Below are 18,463 nucleotides of genomic sequence, written 5' to 3'. Positions count from 1 at the left end.
AGCTGAAAACATCATTTCCCGAGAGGGGGACTCTGACAAGAGGTCTGTTGACAATAAACACACAATTTATCAGACATAGACATTTATTACACAAAATGGAAAGAGGTGATCATGGGAATGGGGTATGTATGGGGGCCAGGGTTTGGGGAATCAACCCCAGACAGTGAGGTCATCAGTTCCTTCCTAGGAGCCTTCGCTGGGGACAGGACAGAAGACAATTTCAGGCCCAGGTCCCCATCGCTCCCGGAGTAGGGCACGGTAGAGTGCAGGAGGAAAAATAGAGTGAGGAGCTCTATTGGGGAAGATTTGGAATGGTCTAGAGGGATATGGGCAGGGACTCAGGAGAAGCAGAGTGGAGGATGTAAAGTGGCAGGATGGGTAGAGAAACCATTGTCTAATTAAAGAAATGTGAAGAGTCTGGAGAAATGTTTTTCTGAGCAAAGGGAGCTAAGGAGAGGCCATTGTAGGGAGCCGGGGGACACAGAGACACAGGGCTCAGCTCAAGTTAAGGCAAGTGGGAGGAGGGGCAGCTATGGAGTGAGTCTCAGTGCAGCAGCCAGAGGCCAAGGCCAGCCAAAGAGGTCAGGAGGACAAGGGCCAGGGCTGGGGTGGGTCGAGGGGCTGGGCTGTTACAGTTGTCCTTGCTGCAGCAGGTAGTGTTATAGGTCAGACCCAGCTTGTGGTTGGTTTGGTTGAAGGTCTCCCGACAAGGCTCTTCGGGTGTGCCACATCGAAGGTTGGAGAAAACCCACATCTTACCTGAGGGTAGGAGTGGACAGTGGGGTCAGCTAGGATGGGCACCTGGCATGCCTGTGCCCACCTCCCCTCCCCATGCACCCACCCAGGCTTCCTTCCCTACTCTGCCCCTGGCCCTCCCCTCTTTATCTCTTCTCAGTAAGTCTGACTGTCCTCCTTCACTTCCTTCCCCCACCCCCTCACCCCAGTCTCGGTCCTATCACTTGTTGGCTGTGAGGCCTTGGACTTGTCAGTGTCTCTTTCTGAGGCTGTCTCCTCAGTGTAATGAGAGCACCCACATCATAGGATTCTTGAACATGAACTCAAACAATCCATGTAAAGTCAGAGAATGGTACCTGGTACCTAAGAACCCTTGGCCAAATATCATCATTCCTGTGATTGTCTGTTCCACCTCAGTCTGAGCTACAGTTGGGCCTCAGCCCTCACCAATAGAGTCTCCCACCGGTCCCCTCTCCCCACTAAAGAGGGGGATGTTACCGAGGTACACATTTGTTGTCAGGCACTGTTGTCCTGGTTCTAGGCGGCAGGACTGCCGGTCCACACAGCCCAGCACAGGGACCTTGTAGCAGGAGTGACAGCGAATGTCAGCTGGGAAGACACAAGTCAGGCTGAGATGATGGGGTGTCTGACTCACCTGGGGACCAGCAGAGCTGTGGGGTAGGGTGGAGAAGAGCCAATCAAGTAGGTGTTCTAACCTGTTTGGTTTGGTAGTGACAGAGGAGGTGAGTAAAGCAGCAACAGTGGAGGTAGGGGAGGGTGGAGCACTGCTCTGTGAATGCCCACACACTAAACACTGTCCTTCACCCCACCCCATGGGGAATGAGTCAAGAGGGGTAGAGCTACCAACAAAAACACAGGGCTGGGGATAGATGGAATGTGAGAATACCGTGGGCAAGGAATGGAGGAAGTGGGGGAAAAGATAAAGGAATTCAGAAGACGTCACAGATGGAGACTTGAAATTGGAAGAAATATTACAAATAAGAATGATGGTTGCAGCACTTGCATAAATGGCTTGTAACTTGAGGCTGGCAAGAAAGCCACCTAAGGCCAGCTTTTTTTTTTTTTTTTTTTTTAATTTTTTTAAGCTCATTTATTTTTGAGAGAGGCTGCGCTGTCAGCGTAGAGCCAAATGCGGGGCTCGAACTCACGGTGAGATCATGACCTGAGCCAAACCAAGAGTTGGACGCTTAACTGACTGAGCCACCCAGGTGCCCCTGTGGTCAGCTTTAGCAATTTACTCTCACCACCTGGGACCGCCGTAAGTGTGGGATCCTGTCATCCTGGCGGCTTTGAGGAAGAAAAGAAAAATATCTGGGAACCAGATCATCAGATTCCACCTGAGCACCTTACCAAAAGGGAGAGAATGGAAGCAGAAAGTGTCACCCTCCAAGTTCCCACCTCAGCTAATTGCAGGTTTGGGTGAGCCAAGTGTGGCGAAGGAGGGGTTCAGTCCAAGAGTAGAGGGGTCCTGTGACTGCACCTCTGTGCAACAAATCCATTTCACCCTGGGCGTGAGCAGCCTTGGCATTCCCTCCCTAGGAGGCTGGGATATCTCCCCAGTTTCCCAGGAGATTCTAAGAGATCCCTGGGACCCTCCAGAAGGCTTGTATCCCTGGGGGTATGCTCCCCAGGGAAGCCCAAGGGTGCACTAGAAAAGGCCACTGCCTCTCAGAATGACTGAGGACAAAATCTGATGGAGTAGATGGGGAGGGTGGGATGCACAAGAAGTCCCAGACTGGATGCCTAGATTTCTGGGAGGACTCTGCTGAGTGCAGATGGTAAGAGGAGAAAGAAGTAAGCTGGGTCCCAGAGAGTTTGGTAGTGGAGTAGGGGAGAGGGAACCTGGAGCCCTGGCAGGTCTTGGAGGTGGGGAGAAGTGTGAAGGAGCCAGGAATCCTTGAGAAATGGAGCAAAGACCCTGGGGAAGCCTGGTTCTGGAGGCACAGGAGAACTGAGCCACCAGTTGGGGCACTTGGGATCCTGAGCAGTGGGCAATGGAGGGCAGTGGGTGGGGCAAGCTGTAGAAGTCCTTGGGGCCCCTAGATGCTCACCTGAGACCCAGCAGAGCAGAGCAGACAGGGTGAGCAGCAGAAGACCTTTCATGTTGAGGATCCTGAGAATGGTAGCAAGTACAGCAGCTGACAGTAGATTTTCAGGGATCCGGCTCTGGGAGTTGAGTGGCCTTTTTGGAATTTATAATCCCAATGGTCCCCTCCCTTCCCTGCCTCTGGTGGCCCCTCCTTCTCTATTTACACACAGCTGACCAGGGATGGGGAGGTACTAAGCAGAACTGGGTGAAGGAGTGGGGATGGGAGAGAGAGGTAGCGGAGGATAGGTGAACTAGTGGCCAACTCCATTTTGGTTCTTGATTTCAGGTCAAGACACCCCTCCTGGTTCCCAGCTGACAGCCCTGCCTGCCCAGTCCTCTGAAGAGGCATCACCAAAGGCCCCTGTGACAGTACAGTGGCTGTGGTGGCGGTGCCTGCTGCTTCCTGGGAAATGGACAATGGGATGTGGCCTACATTAACTGCCAAATTTGGGTCCCTGGGGGGAACTGGTAGGGGCAGGTGAGCAGAAACTGAGGATGGAGAGGCTCTTGGGTGGCTCAGTCAGGTGAGCATCTGACTCTTGATTTCAGGTCATGATCTCAGGGTCTGTGGGACTGAGCCCCGCATTGGGCTCCACTGCTGAGCATGGAGCCTGCCTAAAATTCTCTCTCCCTCTGCCCCTCTCCCCTGCTTGTGTGCTCTCTCTCTAAAAGAAAAAAGAAAAAAGAAATTAAGGATGGAAGAGGCCAACTTAATCTTGATTCAGCCCTGACTTGATCTTCCCAATCCCTGCTTAGCCACAGGACAAAGGATGAAGGGTTTGCGATGTCACCAGGGGCTTCCATGATGTCACAAGAACAGAGGCATAGGCTGGGGCTGCCTGCTAGGGAGGTGCTGCCTCAGGCCCTTAGAAGGTTCTCAGAACTTGCCCTGGCTAAACTAGGGCTTGGTCTGGCCTGGGTTGTTCTAGTTCAGTGAAGGCCAATGAAGTCCAGGGTGTGGGGCATGTGCACCTGCTCCAAAGTGTCTCTCAAATCAAAACCTGCCAGTCTGGGTGGGGCACCACTGGCTGGGAGGGACAGCGTGGGTACAGACGTGAAGTAGAAGCTAAAATAAGAATAGAAATAATAATAATAATAATAATAATAATGGTGAGCACTTAGTGCTCCTATGTGTCAGCCATTGTGCTAGGTGTTTTACATGTATTACTCTTTTTCTTTCTCAATCCTCTATGAGGTAGGCGCTTTTATCCCTGTTGTACAGATGAGCGAACAGGCCCAGAGAAGTTAAGCGACTTGCCCGCACGTGAAGTCAGGATTTGAACTCAGCCAGCCAGCCCGGACGCTCTGGGCCCCTGCTAGCTGTAGGAGTTAAAGTTTTGCGAAAGTGTTCTGTAACCAGCCCGAGCACCACTTTTAACCGAGTATTGTTTGAGAGCTGTGAAGGGCTCCCAGAGGGATCCCGGCAGCTGGTAGCCCCGCCCTCCTTTTATCGGAGCGCCCAGACCCGCGACCCCCCTCCCACCCCCAACCCCTTGGTTTCCCTCCGGTCTCCCCTGCTGATCCACTCCCTCCTCTCCCCACCACATCCCAGTCATGGCCCTGGTTCTGCAACTGCTGCCTGTGCTGTTGGCGAGGGCCCAGGGAGACCCCGGGGGTAAGCCATGCCCCCAGGAAAGTTGGGATAGGTGCCAGGAAAGACCGAGGCAGGGGGCGGCGCGGGGGTGGGGGAGGGGAGGGTGGTGTGTGTGGAAAGATGAGGAGCGCAGGAGAGCAGAGGAGAGGGGAGAGAGAGGAGACGGGAGTGGGATTCGTCTCTAACTGTGGACTTGCCCTAACCACTGCTCCCTCCAAACCCAGCTTCACTGGACGGCCGCCCTGGAGACCGGGTGAATTTCTCCTGCGTAGGGGTCTCGCATCCCATCCGCTGGGCCTGGGCGCCTAGCTTCCCGGCCTGCAGGGGCCTGTCCAAAGGACGCCGCCCAATCCTGTGGGCCTCATCCAGCGGGACCCCCACTGTGTCTCCCGTCCAGCCCTTTGCTGGTCGCCTACGTGCCCTGGACCCTAGTATCCGGCGGCTGGAGCTGCTCCTGAGCGCGGGGGACTCAGGCACCTTTTTCTGCAGGGGCCGCCGCGAGGAGGAGAGCCGTACTGTGCTGCATGTGCTAGGGGACGGGGCTGACTGCAGGGCTCCGGGGCCTGCCCACGGTAGGTCCAGGTCTTTGCGCACGGGGGCTTAACTCGAACACAGACCCTGGGGAGGGAGAGAGGCCTTGGCTGGACGTTCTTGACCTGGAGAGCTAGTTCTCTGTTCTCGCACCCCTGACCTCGGCATCCACCGCCATCCCCTCCTCCGTTTCCCCAGGGTCCATGTATCCCCAGCTCCTGATCCCACTGCTGGGCGCTGGACTAGTGCTGGGACTCGGGGCATTGGGCGTGGTCTGGTGGTGGCGCAGGTGAGCACAATGGGCGGGGCTTGAGGCGGGAAGGGCAGGACTAGAACCTTCGCAGACTTTAGCTAGATCTAGAGCTGGGGCATGTGGTTTAGAGAAAAATGGGGGAGGTCACAACTTGGGCCGAGGCCACAGACTGGTGTGTGGAGCCCTGGCTTGGTAGGTGAAGCTAGAGCTGGAGGAGGATCAGAGCATGGGCGGAATTATCGGTGGGAGTGGAGCCCAAATTGTTTGTGGGTCTGACCCTTCCGAGTTGCTGGGTTGCTGTTGGTCCCGAGGAGAACGAGAGACAAAACTGATGGCCCTCAAAGACTCCTACACATCCGTTACAGGCGATCACCCCCGCCCCCGCCTCAACCACTCCCCAGATTTGGTGAGACTAATTCCACCTCATTTTTCTTCTACTGCTCCCGCACTTCCCATCTCTCAACTCCTGAGTCTGAGCCCTTCCTGGGAGCAGACAAGTTGGTCACTTTCTCTCAATTCTTCAGCTCTGTCCCCCCCATATAGATCCACTGGTGAAAGTCGAGACCCAGAGGCCAGCAAAGGAGGAGCCTAAGATCACAGGGGACATGGACCAGGAACCGGTAAGGGCCTGGGGATTGGAAGAGGGCTGGCCAGAATCGCCGAGGAAAAACCTGTATCCCCCAGGGAGTCAGATCTCTGAGACCCTTCTGCTTTCCTGCCCACCTTTCAGAGCCTGCTCTATGCAGACCTGGATCATCTGGCCCTCAGAAGGCCCCTCCGGTTAACCCCAGTGGTCCCTGCCGATGCCTCCACCATCTATGCGGTTGTAGTTTGAAGGGAAGTCCTTATTCCAAACCTCGAACCTCGCAAGCTGGGGCTTCTCAGCTCTCCACAACTTTCGGCCCCTCCTTGGCTCCTCACTTGGAAAAGGAATCCACCATGGGATAGAATCGAGCACTAGCCTGAGAATCAGGAGCCCTGGGTTCCAGGCTATCTCTGCCACTGATCTTGCTCCTTCAGCTACCCCATCTCATAACTTTCTTGTCTCCTTCACCACTGGTGCTCTTTCTAAACCTGATCAAGCCCTGTCTCCCTATCTTAAGACATCAACAACTCCTAGATAGTTGTCCTACTCTTCCCTTCCCTCCACAGTCCAGCTCTTTGAACCAGGGGCCTACACCCATATTTTCTTCTTTACTCCACCCCCACTGCTCATCTGCTCTCCATGAGGTTGCCAGTGAGGTCCTGATGGCCACACCCAGTAGATTTTTTAGCATTCATCTGGCTTGGTCTTTGATCACGCCCTTCTTTAAGCTCTGTTTTTCTTTAATGCTGGTATCTTCCTTTTGGACTCTTTTTCCTTGCTCCCTACCACCATGGTATTCCCCACCATTCTAGGTTTGTCCTTTCTTTATCGGACTTCCCTCTCTTTGGGAATCTGCCATCCGCAGCCAGTTCTCAGCCCTCACCTCTGCAAACAACTCAGAACTCTCTCCAGCTCACATTTCTGGGAATGGGATCTCCCAACTATCCCTGAGACATCTCTGTCTGGTTGGCCGTAGGCATTTTGCACACAGCATATCCAAAACCCAACTCATTGTCACTTAATACTTCTCTGCATTCTCTGTTGATCAACCCAGTTGCCTAAGCCAGAAACTGGGAGTCATGCAGACCTTCTTCCGCTCACTCCCACAGAATGAACCAAGTCCTATTTTAATGTCACTGTGAAATCCTACCCTTCTTCACGCCCAGGGCTACCATCCGAATGTACTCTCATTTCTTCCCTGGTCACCCATAGCCCCACCTCATCCTCTTGCCCTTGTCTTCCTCCCTCAAGCCAGAGGGGTCCTCCCCAAATGGTAACCTACTCCTCATGGCCTATATTCCAGAACTGCAGTATTTCTTTCCATAACCTTCAGCTCTGGAGCCATGGGCCTTAGCTTTGGGTACAAGGTGCTGCAGCACTCTGCCTACTCTCCAGGCTTGTCCCTGTCACTCCACATGCACACAACGTGCCAGCCTTGGAGAGATTCTCCCCAGCCTCCAAATATGCCTTTGTGCAATGCAAGTCCTTCTTCCTGGATCACTCTTCCTCCTCCTCCCCACCACCTTCCTGGCTAATTCTTCTTTATCCTCAGTTGAAACGTAGCCTTTCCTGGGAAGCCATTCCTGACCCTCTTTGCCTACCTCTGCGTACATCTTGATGCCTTAGGCAGTCTCCTTATTTATCTCAAAGCAACAACATCCTGTGAATTGTTCCATCACAACCTGTATTTCAATTTCATGTACTGTGAGTTCCCTGATATCAGGAGACCGACCCTTTTTAATTTTACTGCTAAGCTTCAGTAAATGAGTGAATGAAAATGAATGTCCCTGGAAGTGTCACTTCTTCCTCTCTATCATCTAGGAGTGGGTTGATAATCTACCAGTTTCTCAATCATCTGACATTTGGATAAATTGAGTGATCCACCCATACTCTTTCTTCTCTCCCTCATATGTGCTGCCCACAATAGAAATTCTATCCTGTCCATCTTGTGCCCAAACACCTATGATAGGGCTGGGCAATGAGTCAGTAAGTGCCTAATGAGGGTTTGATGAATGAAGGAGGCCTCCTTCCCAGCACTAACCCCAGATTTCAGCCCTGCCCCTACCCCTCTGCCCCAATAAGACACAAGCCACAACCCAGTCTAAAAGGTCGGTTCTGTTTATTATCTCTGAGGAAGATGACTCACCCAGTGGACTCTACCCTTTTTCCCACACTAAGCCCTCCCCCCCGCCATCTTGGGGCCCTCTCCCCACTACTACCTATTCACTGTCCTCTATCTAAGCCTCCTTCCCCTTCTAATCCCTATGCTGCCCTACCCCTGGCCAGCCAGGACCCCAAGGCCAGGCCCTCAGCTGTGGGGGCGTGTGCTGAGCACCAGGCAGAGGGAGCTGAGCCCAGCGCCTGCCTTCTCCAGTTCTGAGCAGGACACAGGTACCAGCGTGACATCAGAGAGCTTCTGCAGTGCCTGCAGGGAGGATATAAAGTGAGGAGAGGGGAGTAAGATCCTGAGGCCACAGCCAGGCCCTTCTTCTAGCCAGCTCAGGGTGGCACCACCCATGCTTCCAGAGACGGTACCCCTTCTTCCTCCCACTAAGAAGGCCTGAGAGCCCTTTCTCTGGTTGGTGGCAGTGGTGGAGCTGCTGCCTTCCCTCACCTCCTGGCTATTAGGCAGGTCCCCGCCTCCACGGTGCAGGAGAAAAGGGGGCACACCAGGCAACCCAGGACGCAGAAAGAGACAGTCAGCAGCTGCATCATCTGGGAGCGTCAGGGACGCATAGGGGTGGTCCGTCAACACTGCCATCGCCTGAGGGAGAGGAAAGAGGAAGTGCTGAAGCTCAGAGGGCTGAGGACACAGTTACATTTGCTGTATAATAATGCTAGCAAGCACTTAGCCCTTAGTATGTGTCAGGCAGTGTTCTAAGTGATTTAGTTACCTCTGTTCCACCTCATACTCACATGCACTTCTTTCTACCTCCAACCCTCTTCTCCCCCTCTCCAGCCCCTCCCAGTCAATTTCATGCATCCTTCAAGTCATAACTTAGTTGCCATCTTTTGGGAGTTACTTGAAACTCGGGAAGATGATGTGAATCTGCTGTGTTCCCTGTCCTTGTCCTGCTAGTATAACAACTTGTTTTCTCACAGGTTTTCACACTAGATAGTCCGCCCCATGAGGGCAGGGTTTGGAGTTAATTCTCTGAACCTCCCTGCTTTCAGCCTCTAGGGCTGGGAGCCACACCCACTTTTGTGGCCTAACCCCAACCTGCCCCACCCCTGCCCCGCCTCTCACCCTGACAGCCTTTTGGGCGGCTTCGCTGCTACCCGCTACCACAGTGCGGGGTCCCCCCATGCCGCAGAGGCCGCGCAGGTGGGAGGGGCTGGAGACTGGCACTGTGGAGACAGCGAAGTCCTAGGGGCAACAAGGGAAAGAATTCAGGGAAGTGGGAGGAGTGAGAGGATTCCCTAAAACACAAGCTGCTTTTGGCTCCTCCCTACGCCGCGCCCCACCCCGCGCCCTTCCTACCCCATCAGCTCCTGGCTCCCCCAGCACGAAGCTGGTCCTGCTCCTCACCCGAAACGTGTCCGCCACGATCTCAGCTCCTCGGTGATTGGTCCACTTGGAGAGGCCTACGAAAAACTCCCGGCCTGAGCCCAGGGAGGCCGCGGGGGTTTAAGAGCGAGAGTGAGTTGGAAACAAGGCCCGACATGGCCCACTCTCAACTCTGCTTCCCAGTGCAAAGCCCAGGAATGCAGGCACCTCAGCCTCACCGGTAAAGAGAACATCAGTGCCATCCAGCGTCGCGTTCTCATCTCCCATCTCCACGATCCGGAGCCCAAGGTCCTGAAGGGCTTTGCGGACTCCATCGACCTTAGGGCAGGAAAAGAGGGCGCGGGGCAGAGACATTCCCACCTGCAATTCTTAAAACCCCCTACGGCCAGCTACCCCTCTCCTCTTACCCACCCGCACCCTGGCGCTCACCTCCGGCCTGCGGGCGGGGCTCCAGGGCCGCGTGATTAGGGCCGTGTCCCCTTGGATCACGGCTGTGTCACCGAGAAGCGGTCCCAGCGGCAGCGACTCTTCAGGAGGCAGTTCTACCAGCTGCAGCCCCAATCGCTGCCTCAGTTTACCCCCCAGTACCCCGTGCTCCCTCTGGGCTTTAGCCAGGTCCAGAGCCGGGAGGCCAGCTCCCGCACCCTCCCCCGAAGCCAGGCTCTCTGGGACCCCCCGGATCAGGGCATGGGAGCAGCGGCCCAGCCCCTCCCCCGGCGTCCCCATCCCATCCACACAGTCTCCCCCTCCGGCCGCGCTGATTTCTTAGTTTTCTCTTTTTACTTCACCTGTCTGGGAGAAGAGACAGAAAGGGAGGAGGGCAAAGAAAGAGACATGCACAGAAGGGCGTAGGGGGTGGTTAAGAGCGCCCGGGTCTTCCTTCTGCCATCTCCGGGCGCCCCTCCCACTTCGCCCCACCCCCTCCAGACGTTCCCCTCCCGCCAACTCCATTCCACCCCGCACCCTTCGGGGTCTGCTTCTTTGGAGGGAGTCCGAGGAACAAGACCGGGACCCCTAATCTCTAAAACACCTGTTGCCCCTGTTCGGGGGCTTCGCGAGGTCCCTGCTAGGCGCCCCTCTTGGCAGCCGCTAGGATGCGCTCACTCCCTAAAAATGCAACGGTCCCGCCCCCTTAACCCTCAGCTGCTCGCTGCCATAGGGACCCGAAGTGAGGCAAGGGACCCAAAGGGGTTATGGGACAGGAGACAGCTGGGGAGATAGTCAGGGCCTGGGAGATGGAAGTCCTGAATGCCCAACAAGAAAGGGAGAGAGGGGCAACGAGGGAGGAATTAGAGCCTAAGGAGTTAAATATCTTCTCTCCACCCCTGCCGGTCCTGCTACCCCTAGTACGACCCAGTAGAAACCAGACCGAGTCCCGGAGGACTGGGAGAGGTCTAAAACGAAATCCAAGGGGCGGGGAAACCGGGGGCGTGGTCCCAGGGAGCGGGCACCACTCCCGGCTCCAGGACCGTCTCCCCGTCCATCTCCCCCAAAGTCTACCCAGCTCAGCTCCGCACCCAAATTTCGGCCTCCTGCACTCTGTCGGGTATCGGGCACGGGCCCGGCAACCTCAAACTCTGGCCCGCACACGGTCCGGGGGACATCTCCAACCCCTAGACTTACCTCTAGCGGCCACCCAGACTCCAGCGCTCTTGTGTTCTTGGCTGGGGCCCCACCCCCCTGAGGACAGAGTTGGTTAGAGAAGGGAGTCCTAGTCTTCAAGCCTCGGGGGCTGGAGCTCTTGGCTTTTGAAGGGTCCCTGGGTAAGGCGAGCTCAAGAACTACGGTGGGGCGGGGGCGCGACTGTCTGGCGGCTCCGGGGCATTGTCTAAGCGGGACGGGGCGGGGCTCCTCGAGGCCACGCCCATTCCGCCCTGCTACGCCGCGCCCGCTCCACAGGGACTGCGCTCCCCTTCTCCGAACTCGGCCCCGCCCCGTGAGTGCTGCCCAGGCCCACCCAGATATGGAGGGCCCTGTCGGCTGGGCAGCAAATACGACATGGACCGCAAGACAGCGTTATGGTGGACCGGCACGAAAAATGGAAGCCTGACCACAAATACCCCTCTTCTAAATTCCTGGCTTCTGCCCTGAGCTCAAGGTCACTGACCCACCTTTCATTCTGTGTTACCCACACTGCAGCCCCCTTTGTGCAAAACGACACTACATTTTCATTCTGTATTTTATTACTGAAATACATTGTCCTACCCACACCCCCACACAATAAAAATCTTACCTAGATTCCCCATCTTTCCCCTCAGCCCCCCAGTCAGCCCTACATAAGTGCTCCAGGATTCTCTGCCCACTGGCTATTTTGGAGTGTGTCCATTGGGTAGCCACGTGGAAACCACCTGGTGCCTTTGTGGAGAAAATAGAGGGGGGGCACAGAGCCCCAGGAAGGGCTTATTTGAGGGCCTTGGCCACTTGCTCGTAAGCCAGCTCGATCTCCTCATCATCTGGACAGGTGGAGGCAAACTCTTCCCGAGCATAGGCATTGCGCAAGTATCGATGCACTCCGCGGAACACCTCTGGGATGGAGAATCCCCTGTACTTCTTACATACCACCTGGGGGTGCAGAGAGGAGAAGGACCAACATGTTAGCCTCAGGGGAAGCCACAATGGCTCTTGGTCTTTCCCTTCTCCCAAGGCTTACATGATAAAATCTAGCCTTCCTGTCCAGGCATTCAAGAACCTCTACTATCTGGCTTCTCTTCCTGTAATTCTTATCTCCCATATGAATCATTTTCTCCAATGGGCTTTCTAACTCCTCGCTTTCTCCTACTGTCTTCACCCTTCCTCTCCATTTACTGAAATCCTGGTCATTTATAACCTGTTCCTTTTTAGACCACCCCATTCCATGCTGCCACTTCTCTCCTTGATTATATTGAGATATAATTCACAAATCATAAAATTCTCCTCTTGAATTTCCACAATAACTTTTGTCCCTATTTTTCATTTGGCTTTTATCATGTATTATTAATTCCCTTTCATGTGAATGCTTTATCTTCCCAGCTAGATTTCAAATCCTTTGAGATCAAGAACCAATCATTGTACATCTTTGTGTCTTTCAGCGTCCAGTACACAGTTTTCAATACAGAGGTCTGTAGCAGACTGACATTAGGCCCATGTTTCACAAACTAAACCATAGCTTTGAGGCTAAGACAAAAACATGGGAACCGGCAGTTTTCATCTTTCATCACAAGAGGAAGTGGAGACTGATGCTATAAAAAGAGTTAAAGCTCTGATTTTAGGAAAAGCCTGCTTTGTCTTATCTGGGGATTTGGCAGTGACAGAGATAGGAAGAACACTCTTGATAGCAATACTGGGATATGTTACTCTCGGCCAATCTGCTGCACCCACAGCCTATGTCACGGAATGTAATTCTCTCAAGCCCTGGTCTGCAGCAATGGCTGCCGAAAAGGAATGGGGTAGTACCTGCTATTGGTAGCAATCCACAGAAACCATCCCAAGAAAGAAACCACCTTAGGAGTGGTTGTCATGGGAAACCTGTGTGGGAGCTTCTTAAAGAGCCATCCAGTGGCCACCTTCTACTCCTACAATGACCACCCACCTGCACTATGTGGAGCTTTGGCAACAGGTTGCAGTCAGCCAGAGTGAGCTCATTGCCATCCAGAAACTTCCTCTGAGAGATACCCTCATCCTCAGCACTGGTCTCATCCACTTCTTCGGGGAGAGGGGATGTCAAGTAATTGTCTAAAACTTTCAGGGCTTTCAGGAGCCCCTTCTCCAGATCTGTGCAAGAAAGGGGAATTGGTAAGAACATCAAAAGATCAACATAGTCCGGGAGGACCTAGGGAGTGGAGGGTGAATGAATACTAATGGTGAGCCCAGACCAAGAGAATAATACCTAACACGAACGTAGTTTTCCATGTGTTATTCTAAGCACTTTACACACAACAACTCATCTAATTCTCACATCAACCCATGAAATAGGTATTGTTATCCTCATTTTATAGATCTGGAAATGGATTTACAGAGAAATTAAATGAATTGCTCAAAGTCACACAGCTAGTAGTGTTTGTACTCAGGTAGTCTGGATCTAGAGTTACTGTTCTTAAGCACAACCTATTCTTCCAGAAAACAGACCAGCAGCTAACCCAACTAATGTCCCCAGTGGGGCTGGAGAGACTAGGTAAGAAATGAGAGAAGCTTAAAGTCACAGCCATCATAAATACGAAGAAATATGGGGCTTAAGTAAAAGTAAGGTGGCTGGGGCGAGAGGCAGTGAAGGTTTGCCAACATCTGCTCCATTTCCCTGACAGCTGAATTTCCAGGTGCTCCTAATGTTTCCCAATCCCCAGATCTTCTCCATTACTCCTAGGACCCTGGCCTCCAACCCTTGAAACTCACTGTCATTGAGTGCTGGGTTGGAATTCTTGATGTAAGCAGAAAATTTGGCAAATATGTCCAGCCCAGCCGTGTTGGATTCAGGGTTCAGAGCTGCCAACTTGGGGTACCTGAAAGCCAATGGAAGAAACAGGATAAGATATCTTCCGGGAAGGAGCCTCAGCTCCCCTGCTCTAGCCCATCACCATTCCCATTTTCCATTTCTTCAACACCTCTTTTTCCTAGAGTCTCCCAATTACCCACTCCCTCCTTTCCAAGTGCCCTTATACCTGGGAGGGCACAGCACGGCCTCCAGAAACTCCTCAATCTTGTTGGTGTCTGTGTGCACTTCGGTGCCATACAGCAGGAATGGGAGCTGCCCTCCTGGGCACAGCTTCTGTACTGTCTCAGTCCGCCTGGAGAAGAGGCCAGGCATCAGGACAGGAAAAGGGGGTCAGGGAGAACCAGAAAGGGGAGATGGAGGGATGTGGGAAGAAAAAGGAGCTCTGGGTAGAGGGAGGGGGGGAAAAGGTGCAGGATGAAGGGCTAGGATTAGGTGAGTGTATGTGTGTGCATATATGTGTGCACAGATGTGTGCACCAGGGGTGTTTAGAGGAACAGAAACTGGCCCACCTCTTGGTGTCAACAGTGGTGACGTTGAAGGTGACTCCTTTGAGCCAGAGTACCATGAACAGTCTCTGGGAGAAGGGGCAGTTCCCAATCTTGGCCCCATCACTGCCAGCCTGAAAAGCAACCCCCACCCCAAAGTTAGGCCTGGTACACCCCACCCAACCCCAGGCCATTCTCTGAACCTACTACTCCCAGATCTAGCTGTTTTCTGCCTCGTCATAACATTCAGTCTCACCAGTTAAAGCTCCCCCAAGAAGTGGGCTCTCCACTCTGGAGGTAGAGCAAACCTAGCGCAGATCACTGGGAACATTTTCTGCAAAGGGCAACTTCTGGTTCCCCAGAGGGGTCAAGACAGGTGGGAATGAGGCAGAGGGATGGGGTTTTGGAGAACTTGGAGGATCTGGACCATAGAGAGGGAAGACTAAACAGTAATGCAGTTTTCTATATGCTATTCTCAGCACTTTACATACAAACACTTATTTAATCCTCACATCCATAGAGAGGGACTTGGTAGGTTAGAGGCCTGGATTCCTGGATTCCTGAACGGAGTAGAGTCTGCAGATTGGCAAGGTGCAGCAGGGTTTGGAAGCCAGGGTTCTGGTTCTTTATGTCTCCACCAAGCTGTTTCTGGCAGCCAGGTAGGGGAGTCAAGGGGCCCAGAGCCTCACCCTAAAGATGTAGAGGGCTTTGCAGAGGGGGGCTGCCCTCTAATTGGCAAGTGGTGACCTCATCCCCCAAGGGACCTCCCCCTAGGCTGAGGGTGATTCATCTCACTGTGTCTCCGGCATTAGCAGCTTCCTTCCTGGCAAGGAGTGGGGGCAGGGACCTGTGAGGCTGAGGCCTGGGCAGCGGAGGGCCACCTCCCTCTTCCCCACACACTACTTGCGGGATCTCCCAGCACATGGCCCGTAGCTGCAGATAACTGTCCTCACACAGGACCCAGGGCTCTGTAGAGCAGCCTCACCCAGGAATAAAAATAGCCCTTGAGGCGAGTATGAGTGAGGTGGGGACCACACCTAAGGGGGGCGGGCCCAGGCACGGCTGGGCACAGGGAGAGGGAATGGCTTCCCGAGAAGCCCCAAGCATAAAGAAGGGGGAAAGCGGCAGGACACACAAAGAAGGACGAACAAAGAGGGGGAAGTGGAGAGAAAGGCGGCAGGAAAGTGAAGGGTGGGGAGAATGTGAAAACAAGGAGACACAGATGGAGAGGGAGGTGCAGAGATGAGGTCCAGAATTGGGTAAGAATGCCCTGGAGTGGGGAGGGGAGCAGAACAGCAACGGTGGAGTCTGCGGTCTGTGTTTTCATATTCTCAAAGGCCAAAGGACCACCGCTCTTCATCCACACCCACAGAGAGAGGAGAGAGTTGGGCGACTCTTTTTCTCCTATTTCTAAAACCCCCAAACCATGAATGCCCTAACCCAGGCTTCCCCCTCCTTCTGATACCTCTCTCCACCTATCCTTGTGGGAGCCCCAGCTAAACTCGCATCTAGCAACCTCCTTTTTTCTGGCTTCTACAAGTCCCTGGTACCCTTCCGGACCCACCCCATCTCCAGCCCCGCTGCTATAACTCCACTTCCACTCTCTCACTTCCTTCCACCTACCAGTCCTTCCCCATGGATCCCCTCTCGGCCTCCCTTACCACACCCTCTCCCTTGAAACCTACCTTGCCACACACACACACACTTGCACATTTCTCCAAGTCTCCCCCCAAGACACTCCTCACTCTGGTCTTCTCATAGGACCACCTGTCCTGATATTTCCCTCTGACCCTCCAAACCCTGTTGGGTCCCACTGCACCATTCTCCCCCAGTCTTTCCTATCCGACCCTTCCCCCAGCCTCGTCAATATTCTCAACTCCTGGGAACCCTCCTAAGGCTGCTGGAAACTTCTACAAACTTTTCAGGATTGGGCATAGAATTCTCATTACCACCCCCCCCACACAAACACACACACGACAATTGTCTTCCCTTTCCGAAGCCACCCCCCCCAACACACACACACACACACACACACTAAAGATTGCACGTGGGGTTGGGGAGGGGGGTCAAGGAGGGAAGAGATTGGGGAGTTAAGGCTGGAGCGGGGTAAAGGTGAGAGTTGCCTTCCAGGAATTGGGAAGCTGGCCTAGGAGGGAGGTGTTCCTACCTTCACGAACAATTCGACCTGCGGTTGTTCTTCAGCCATAGTTGCGACGGGGACCAGGAAGCGGTCGGCGCTGGGGAACTGGGAGGGGCCCGGGCCAGGGAAGGCGGGTCTCACAGGCAGGGATTCTCTACCCCCAGACCTAGGGCTGTCCCTTCGGCGCAGCACAAGCCGGATCAGACCCGCTTACACGAGACGCGACCTCCCCACCAGCCCAACGTACCCCGCACCCCGCTCCTCCAGCTCTATCCCCTCCCGGGCTAGATCGGGGAGCAGCTGACTCACGGGCCGGGCCCGCCCCGCCCTGAACCTGGGGAGGGGACTGGAGGGGGCGGGACTCGACGATCTAGGGAGTAGGTCCAGAGGGGAGATCCTCAGGTCTCTTCGAGGATAAGGGATGGGGGTGTTAAAGAGAGGGAATCCTGGGAACCTCCTCGTTTCTCCGACAGTCTCTTTGAACACAGGATTTTTTTTCCTGCCTCAGTTTCCCTGCTGCATTAATCAGAGGACACTCGCACTCCTCCCTCACACGAGAAACATCAGCAGCTTGGTCAAGCCCATGAGGGTCTAGGGAGGGAATTTTAGAATGTGAAGGTGGTCGTTTATTCCTTTTTCCATATTCCTTCCAGACTCCAGGAGGACAGGGACCTGGAAATGGACACTGAGATTGGGGGAAGAGAGTGGTGAAAGGTAGGGCAGGGGATGGGAAGGGAGACAACCAGGCCTTGTGCTAGGGAAACAAGAAGCTGAGCCAACGGGCCTCATCACTGGGGGAGGTCTGCTCCTCCTCAGTAGCCTGGTCAGCTTTAATACTTCCACTTCTGCCCCCATTTCTGGGCCCCTTCCTGTGCCCCTTGTCCTTCTCTGACTGATTGATTGAAGATGGGAGAAGCGGGGAAGGGTGGGATTTTTATGGCCACAGAATAGAGCTGCACTGATCCTGGAGGGGATGGTAGCTGGTCCTATTATGGAAGAAAAAAAGCAAAGATCAGATGGAATAATGTAAGTGGAGTCCTTGGGGACACAAATAAGTAGGGAGGCAGAGGAAGAGTAGCTTGATTTTCGAGGTTCTGTCAAACTCTTTATGATCTGCTGAAAAATGGCTTAATAATACATCCTCCAAACTGGATATATTCCAGCTTCCATATCCTGAATCTCCCTCCTACCCTACCATACCTTGTCTTTCTTCCTCACCACTTGCTCACAAGAGACCTACAGTTCGAGAAAAACATGGTGGAGTGCAAGCATGTAGGAGCAAAACAGGCCTTGACACTTAAAGAAAGGGAGAGACTTGGGGGAGGACTGGGGCAGAGTGAGAAACATGCTGCTGGAAACTAACAGTTACTGGTTTCCTCTCCTGCTTCCTTTTCTGTGGGTTTTCTCCTCTCTGGGGGAAGGCCTATCTCTCTCCTCCCCAGAGAGGAGATATATTGTGTTTGCTTCCTTGAATAGTAAGATCCTATAAGGTTGTAGAATGATTCCATGAGTGTGTATGTGTGTGTGTGGGGGGGGGGAGTCTTCTCCATGGGTGATCCTCAAATTCTGCACACAGGACCCCTTCCATCTGAGGAAAGGAGGTCAAACCAGCCCTATTCCTAGGGTCCTCTTCTGTTTCAGCTGGTCAATGTCCATCAGAGAATATGTCCCACAAAGATCTCCCTTCTGGGAGACGCCTCAGGCAAATAGTGCCAGCCCTGAGCTGAAACAGGTTTTGGCAGCTTCTTCTCTGCCTCTCTTTTCTCTCCTACAGCTTTATAGCTAGAGCTGGCTGGATTATCAATATTGACTTTGGCTGGCTGGCTTGGCTACCCAAAAGGTATTTTGCCTTAATTTCCCAGATGACAGGTAATGCTGCCCTCTCCCGGTACTATTCAGCAGAACCCCCTGGATTTGAAACCGGGGGCTGCAGCCTCAAATCCTGCATCAGCGAAGTGTCCCTCCGGTCTCATCTCCTTACCTCTGCTTTTCTCCTATCTTAATATCTATCCTTTTCTTTGAAAGGTGGTTTCTTTTTTCACTCCCTCCCCTT

The 18,463-nt window shown here is 53.7% G+C and overlaps 4 protein-coding genes across 10 annotated transcripts; 1 reads left to right on the top strand and 3 right to left on the bottom strand.

Moving 5' to 3' along the window:
* Positions 1-423: 423 nt before the first annotated feature.
* LY6G6C (lymphocyte antigen 6 family member G6C) lies at positions 424-2,859 on the bottom strand. Its single transcript, XM_047101240.1, has 3 exons — positions 2,808-2,859; positions 1,234-1,344; positions 424-759 (listed from the first exon to the last, which is right to left on the bottom strand). Exons 1-3 carry the CDS (start codon positions 2,857-2,859, stop codon positions 545-547), a joined length of 378 nt encoding a protein of 125 aa, XP_046957196.1. The 3' UTR covers positions 424-544.
* A 1,490-nt stretch (positions 2,860-4,349) lies between these two features.
* MPIG6B (megakaryocyte and platelet inhibitory receptor G6b) lies at positions 4,350-7,591 on the top strand. 6 transcript variants are annotated; one of them, XM_047101468.1, is made up of 6 exons: positions 4,350-4,460; positions 4,664-5,011; positions 5,169-5,259; positions 5,625-5,629; positions 5,767-5,843; positions 5,954-7,591. In XM_047101468.1, the coding sequence occupies exons 1-6, from the start codon at positions 4,400-4,402 to the stop codon at positions 6,056-6,058; spliced, it is 687 nt and encodes a 228-aa protein (XP_046957424.1). In that variant the 5' UTR covers positions 4,350-4,399; the 3' UTR covers positions 6,059-7,591. The 6 variants fall into 6 exon arrangements, with proteins under 6 accessions (XP_046957424.1, XP_046957423.1, XP_046957425.1 ...); XM_047101467.1 differs by having other exon boundaries at positions 5,589-5,629; XM_047101469.1 differs by having other exon boundaries at positions 5,589-5,629; positions 5,748-5,843; positions 5,954-6,024.
* A 320-nt stretch (positions 7,592-7,911) lies between these two features.
* Positions 7,912-11,384, bottom strand: DDAH2 (dimethylarginine dimethylaminohydrolase 2). Of its 2 annotated transcripts, XM_047101465.1 has the most exons (7): positions 10,941-11,384; positions 9,747-10,109; positions 9,536-9,635; positions 9,339-9,412; positions 9,057-9,176; positions 8,424-8,573; positions 7,912-8,234 (listed from the first exon to the last, which is right to left on the bottom strand). In XM_047101465.1, exons 2-7 carry the CDS (start codon positions 10,041-10,043, stop codon positions 8,118-8,120), a joined length of 858 nt encoding a protein of 285 aa, XP_046957421.1. In that variant the 5' UTR covers positions 10,044-10,109; positions 10,941-11,384; the 3' UTR covers positions 7,912-8,117. The 2 variants fall into 2 exon arrangements, with proteins under 2 accessions (XP_046957421.1, XP_046957419.1); XM_047101463.1 differs by having other exon boundaries at positions 9,747-11,384.
* A 98-nt stretch (positions 11,385-11,482) lies between these two features.
* Positions 11,483-16,643, bottom strand: CLIC1 (chloride intracellular channel 1). Its single transcript, XM_047101466.1, has 6 exons — positions 16,438-16,643; positions 14,295-14,404; positions 13,952-14,077; positions 13,686-13,792; positions 12,886-13,067; positions 11,483-11,879 (listed from the first exon to the last, which is right to left on the bottom strand). The coding sequence occupies exons 1-6, from the start codon at positions 16,474-16,476 to the stop codon at positions 11,718-11,720; spliced, it is 726 nt and encodes a 241-aa protein (XP_046957422.1). The 5' UTR covers positions 16,477-16,643; the 3' UTR covers positions 11,483-11,717.
* Between the last annotated feature and the right edge of the window lie 1,820 nt (positions 16,644-18,463).

Source organism: Lynx rufus, unplaced genomic scaffold, assembly GCF_022079265.1.
Source record: "Lynx rufus isolate CCGP_SWC_20201006 ecotype Redwood Valley unplaced genomic scaffold, mLynRuf1.p SCAF_6, whole genome shotgun sequence".
Taxonomy (NCBI): domain Eukaryota; kingdom Metazoa; phylum Chordata; class Mammalia; order Carnivora; family Felidae; genus Lynx; species Lynx rufus.
This window is presented reverse-complemented; position numbering and strand designations above follow the sequence as displayed.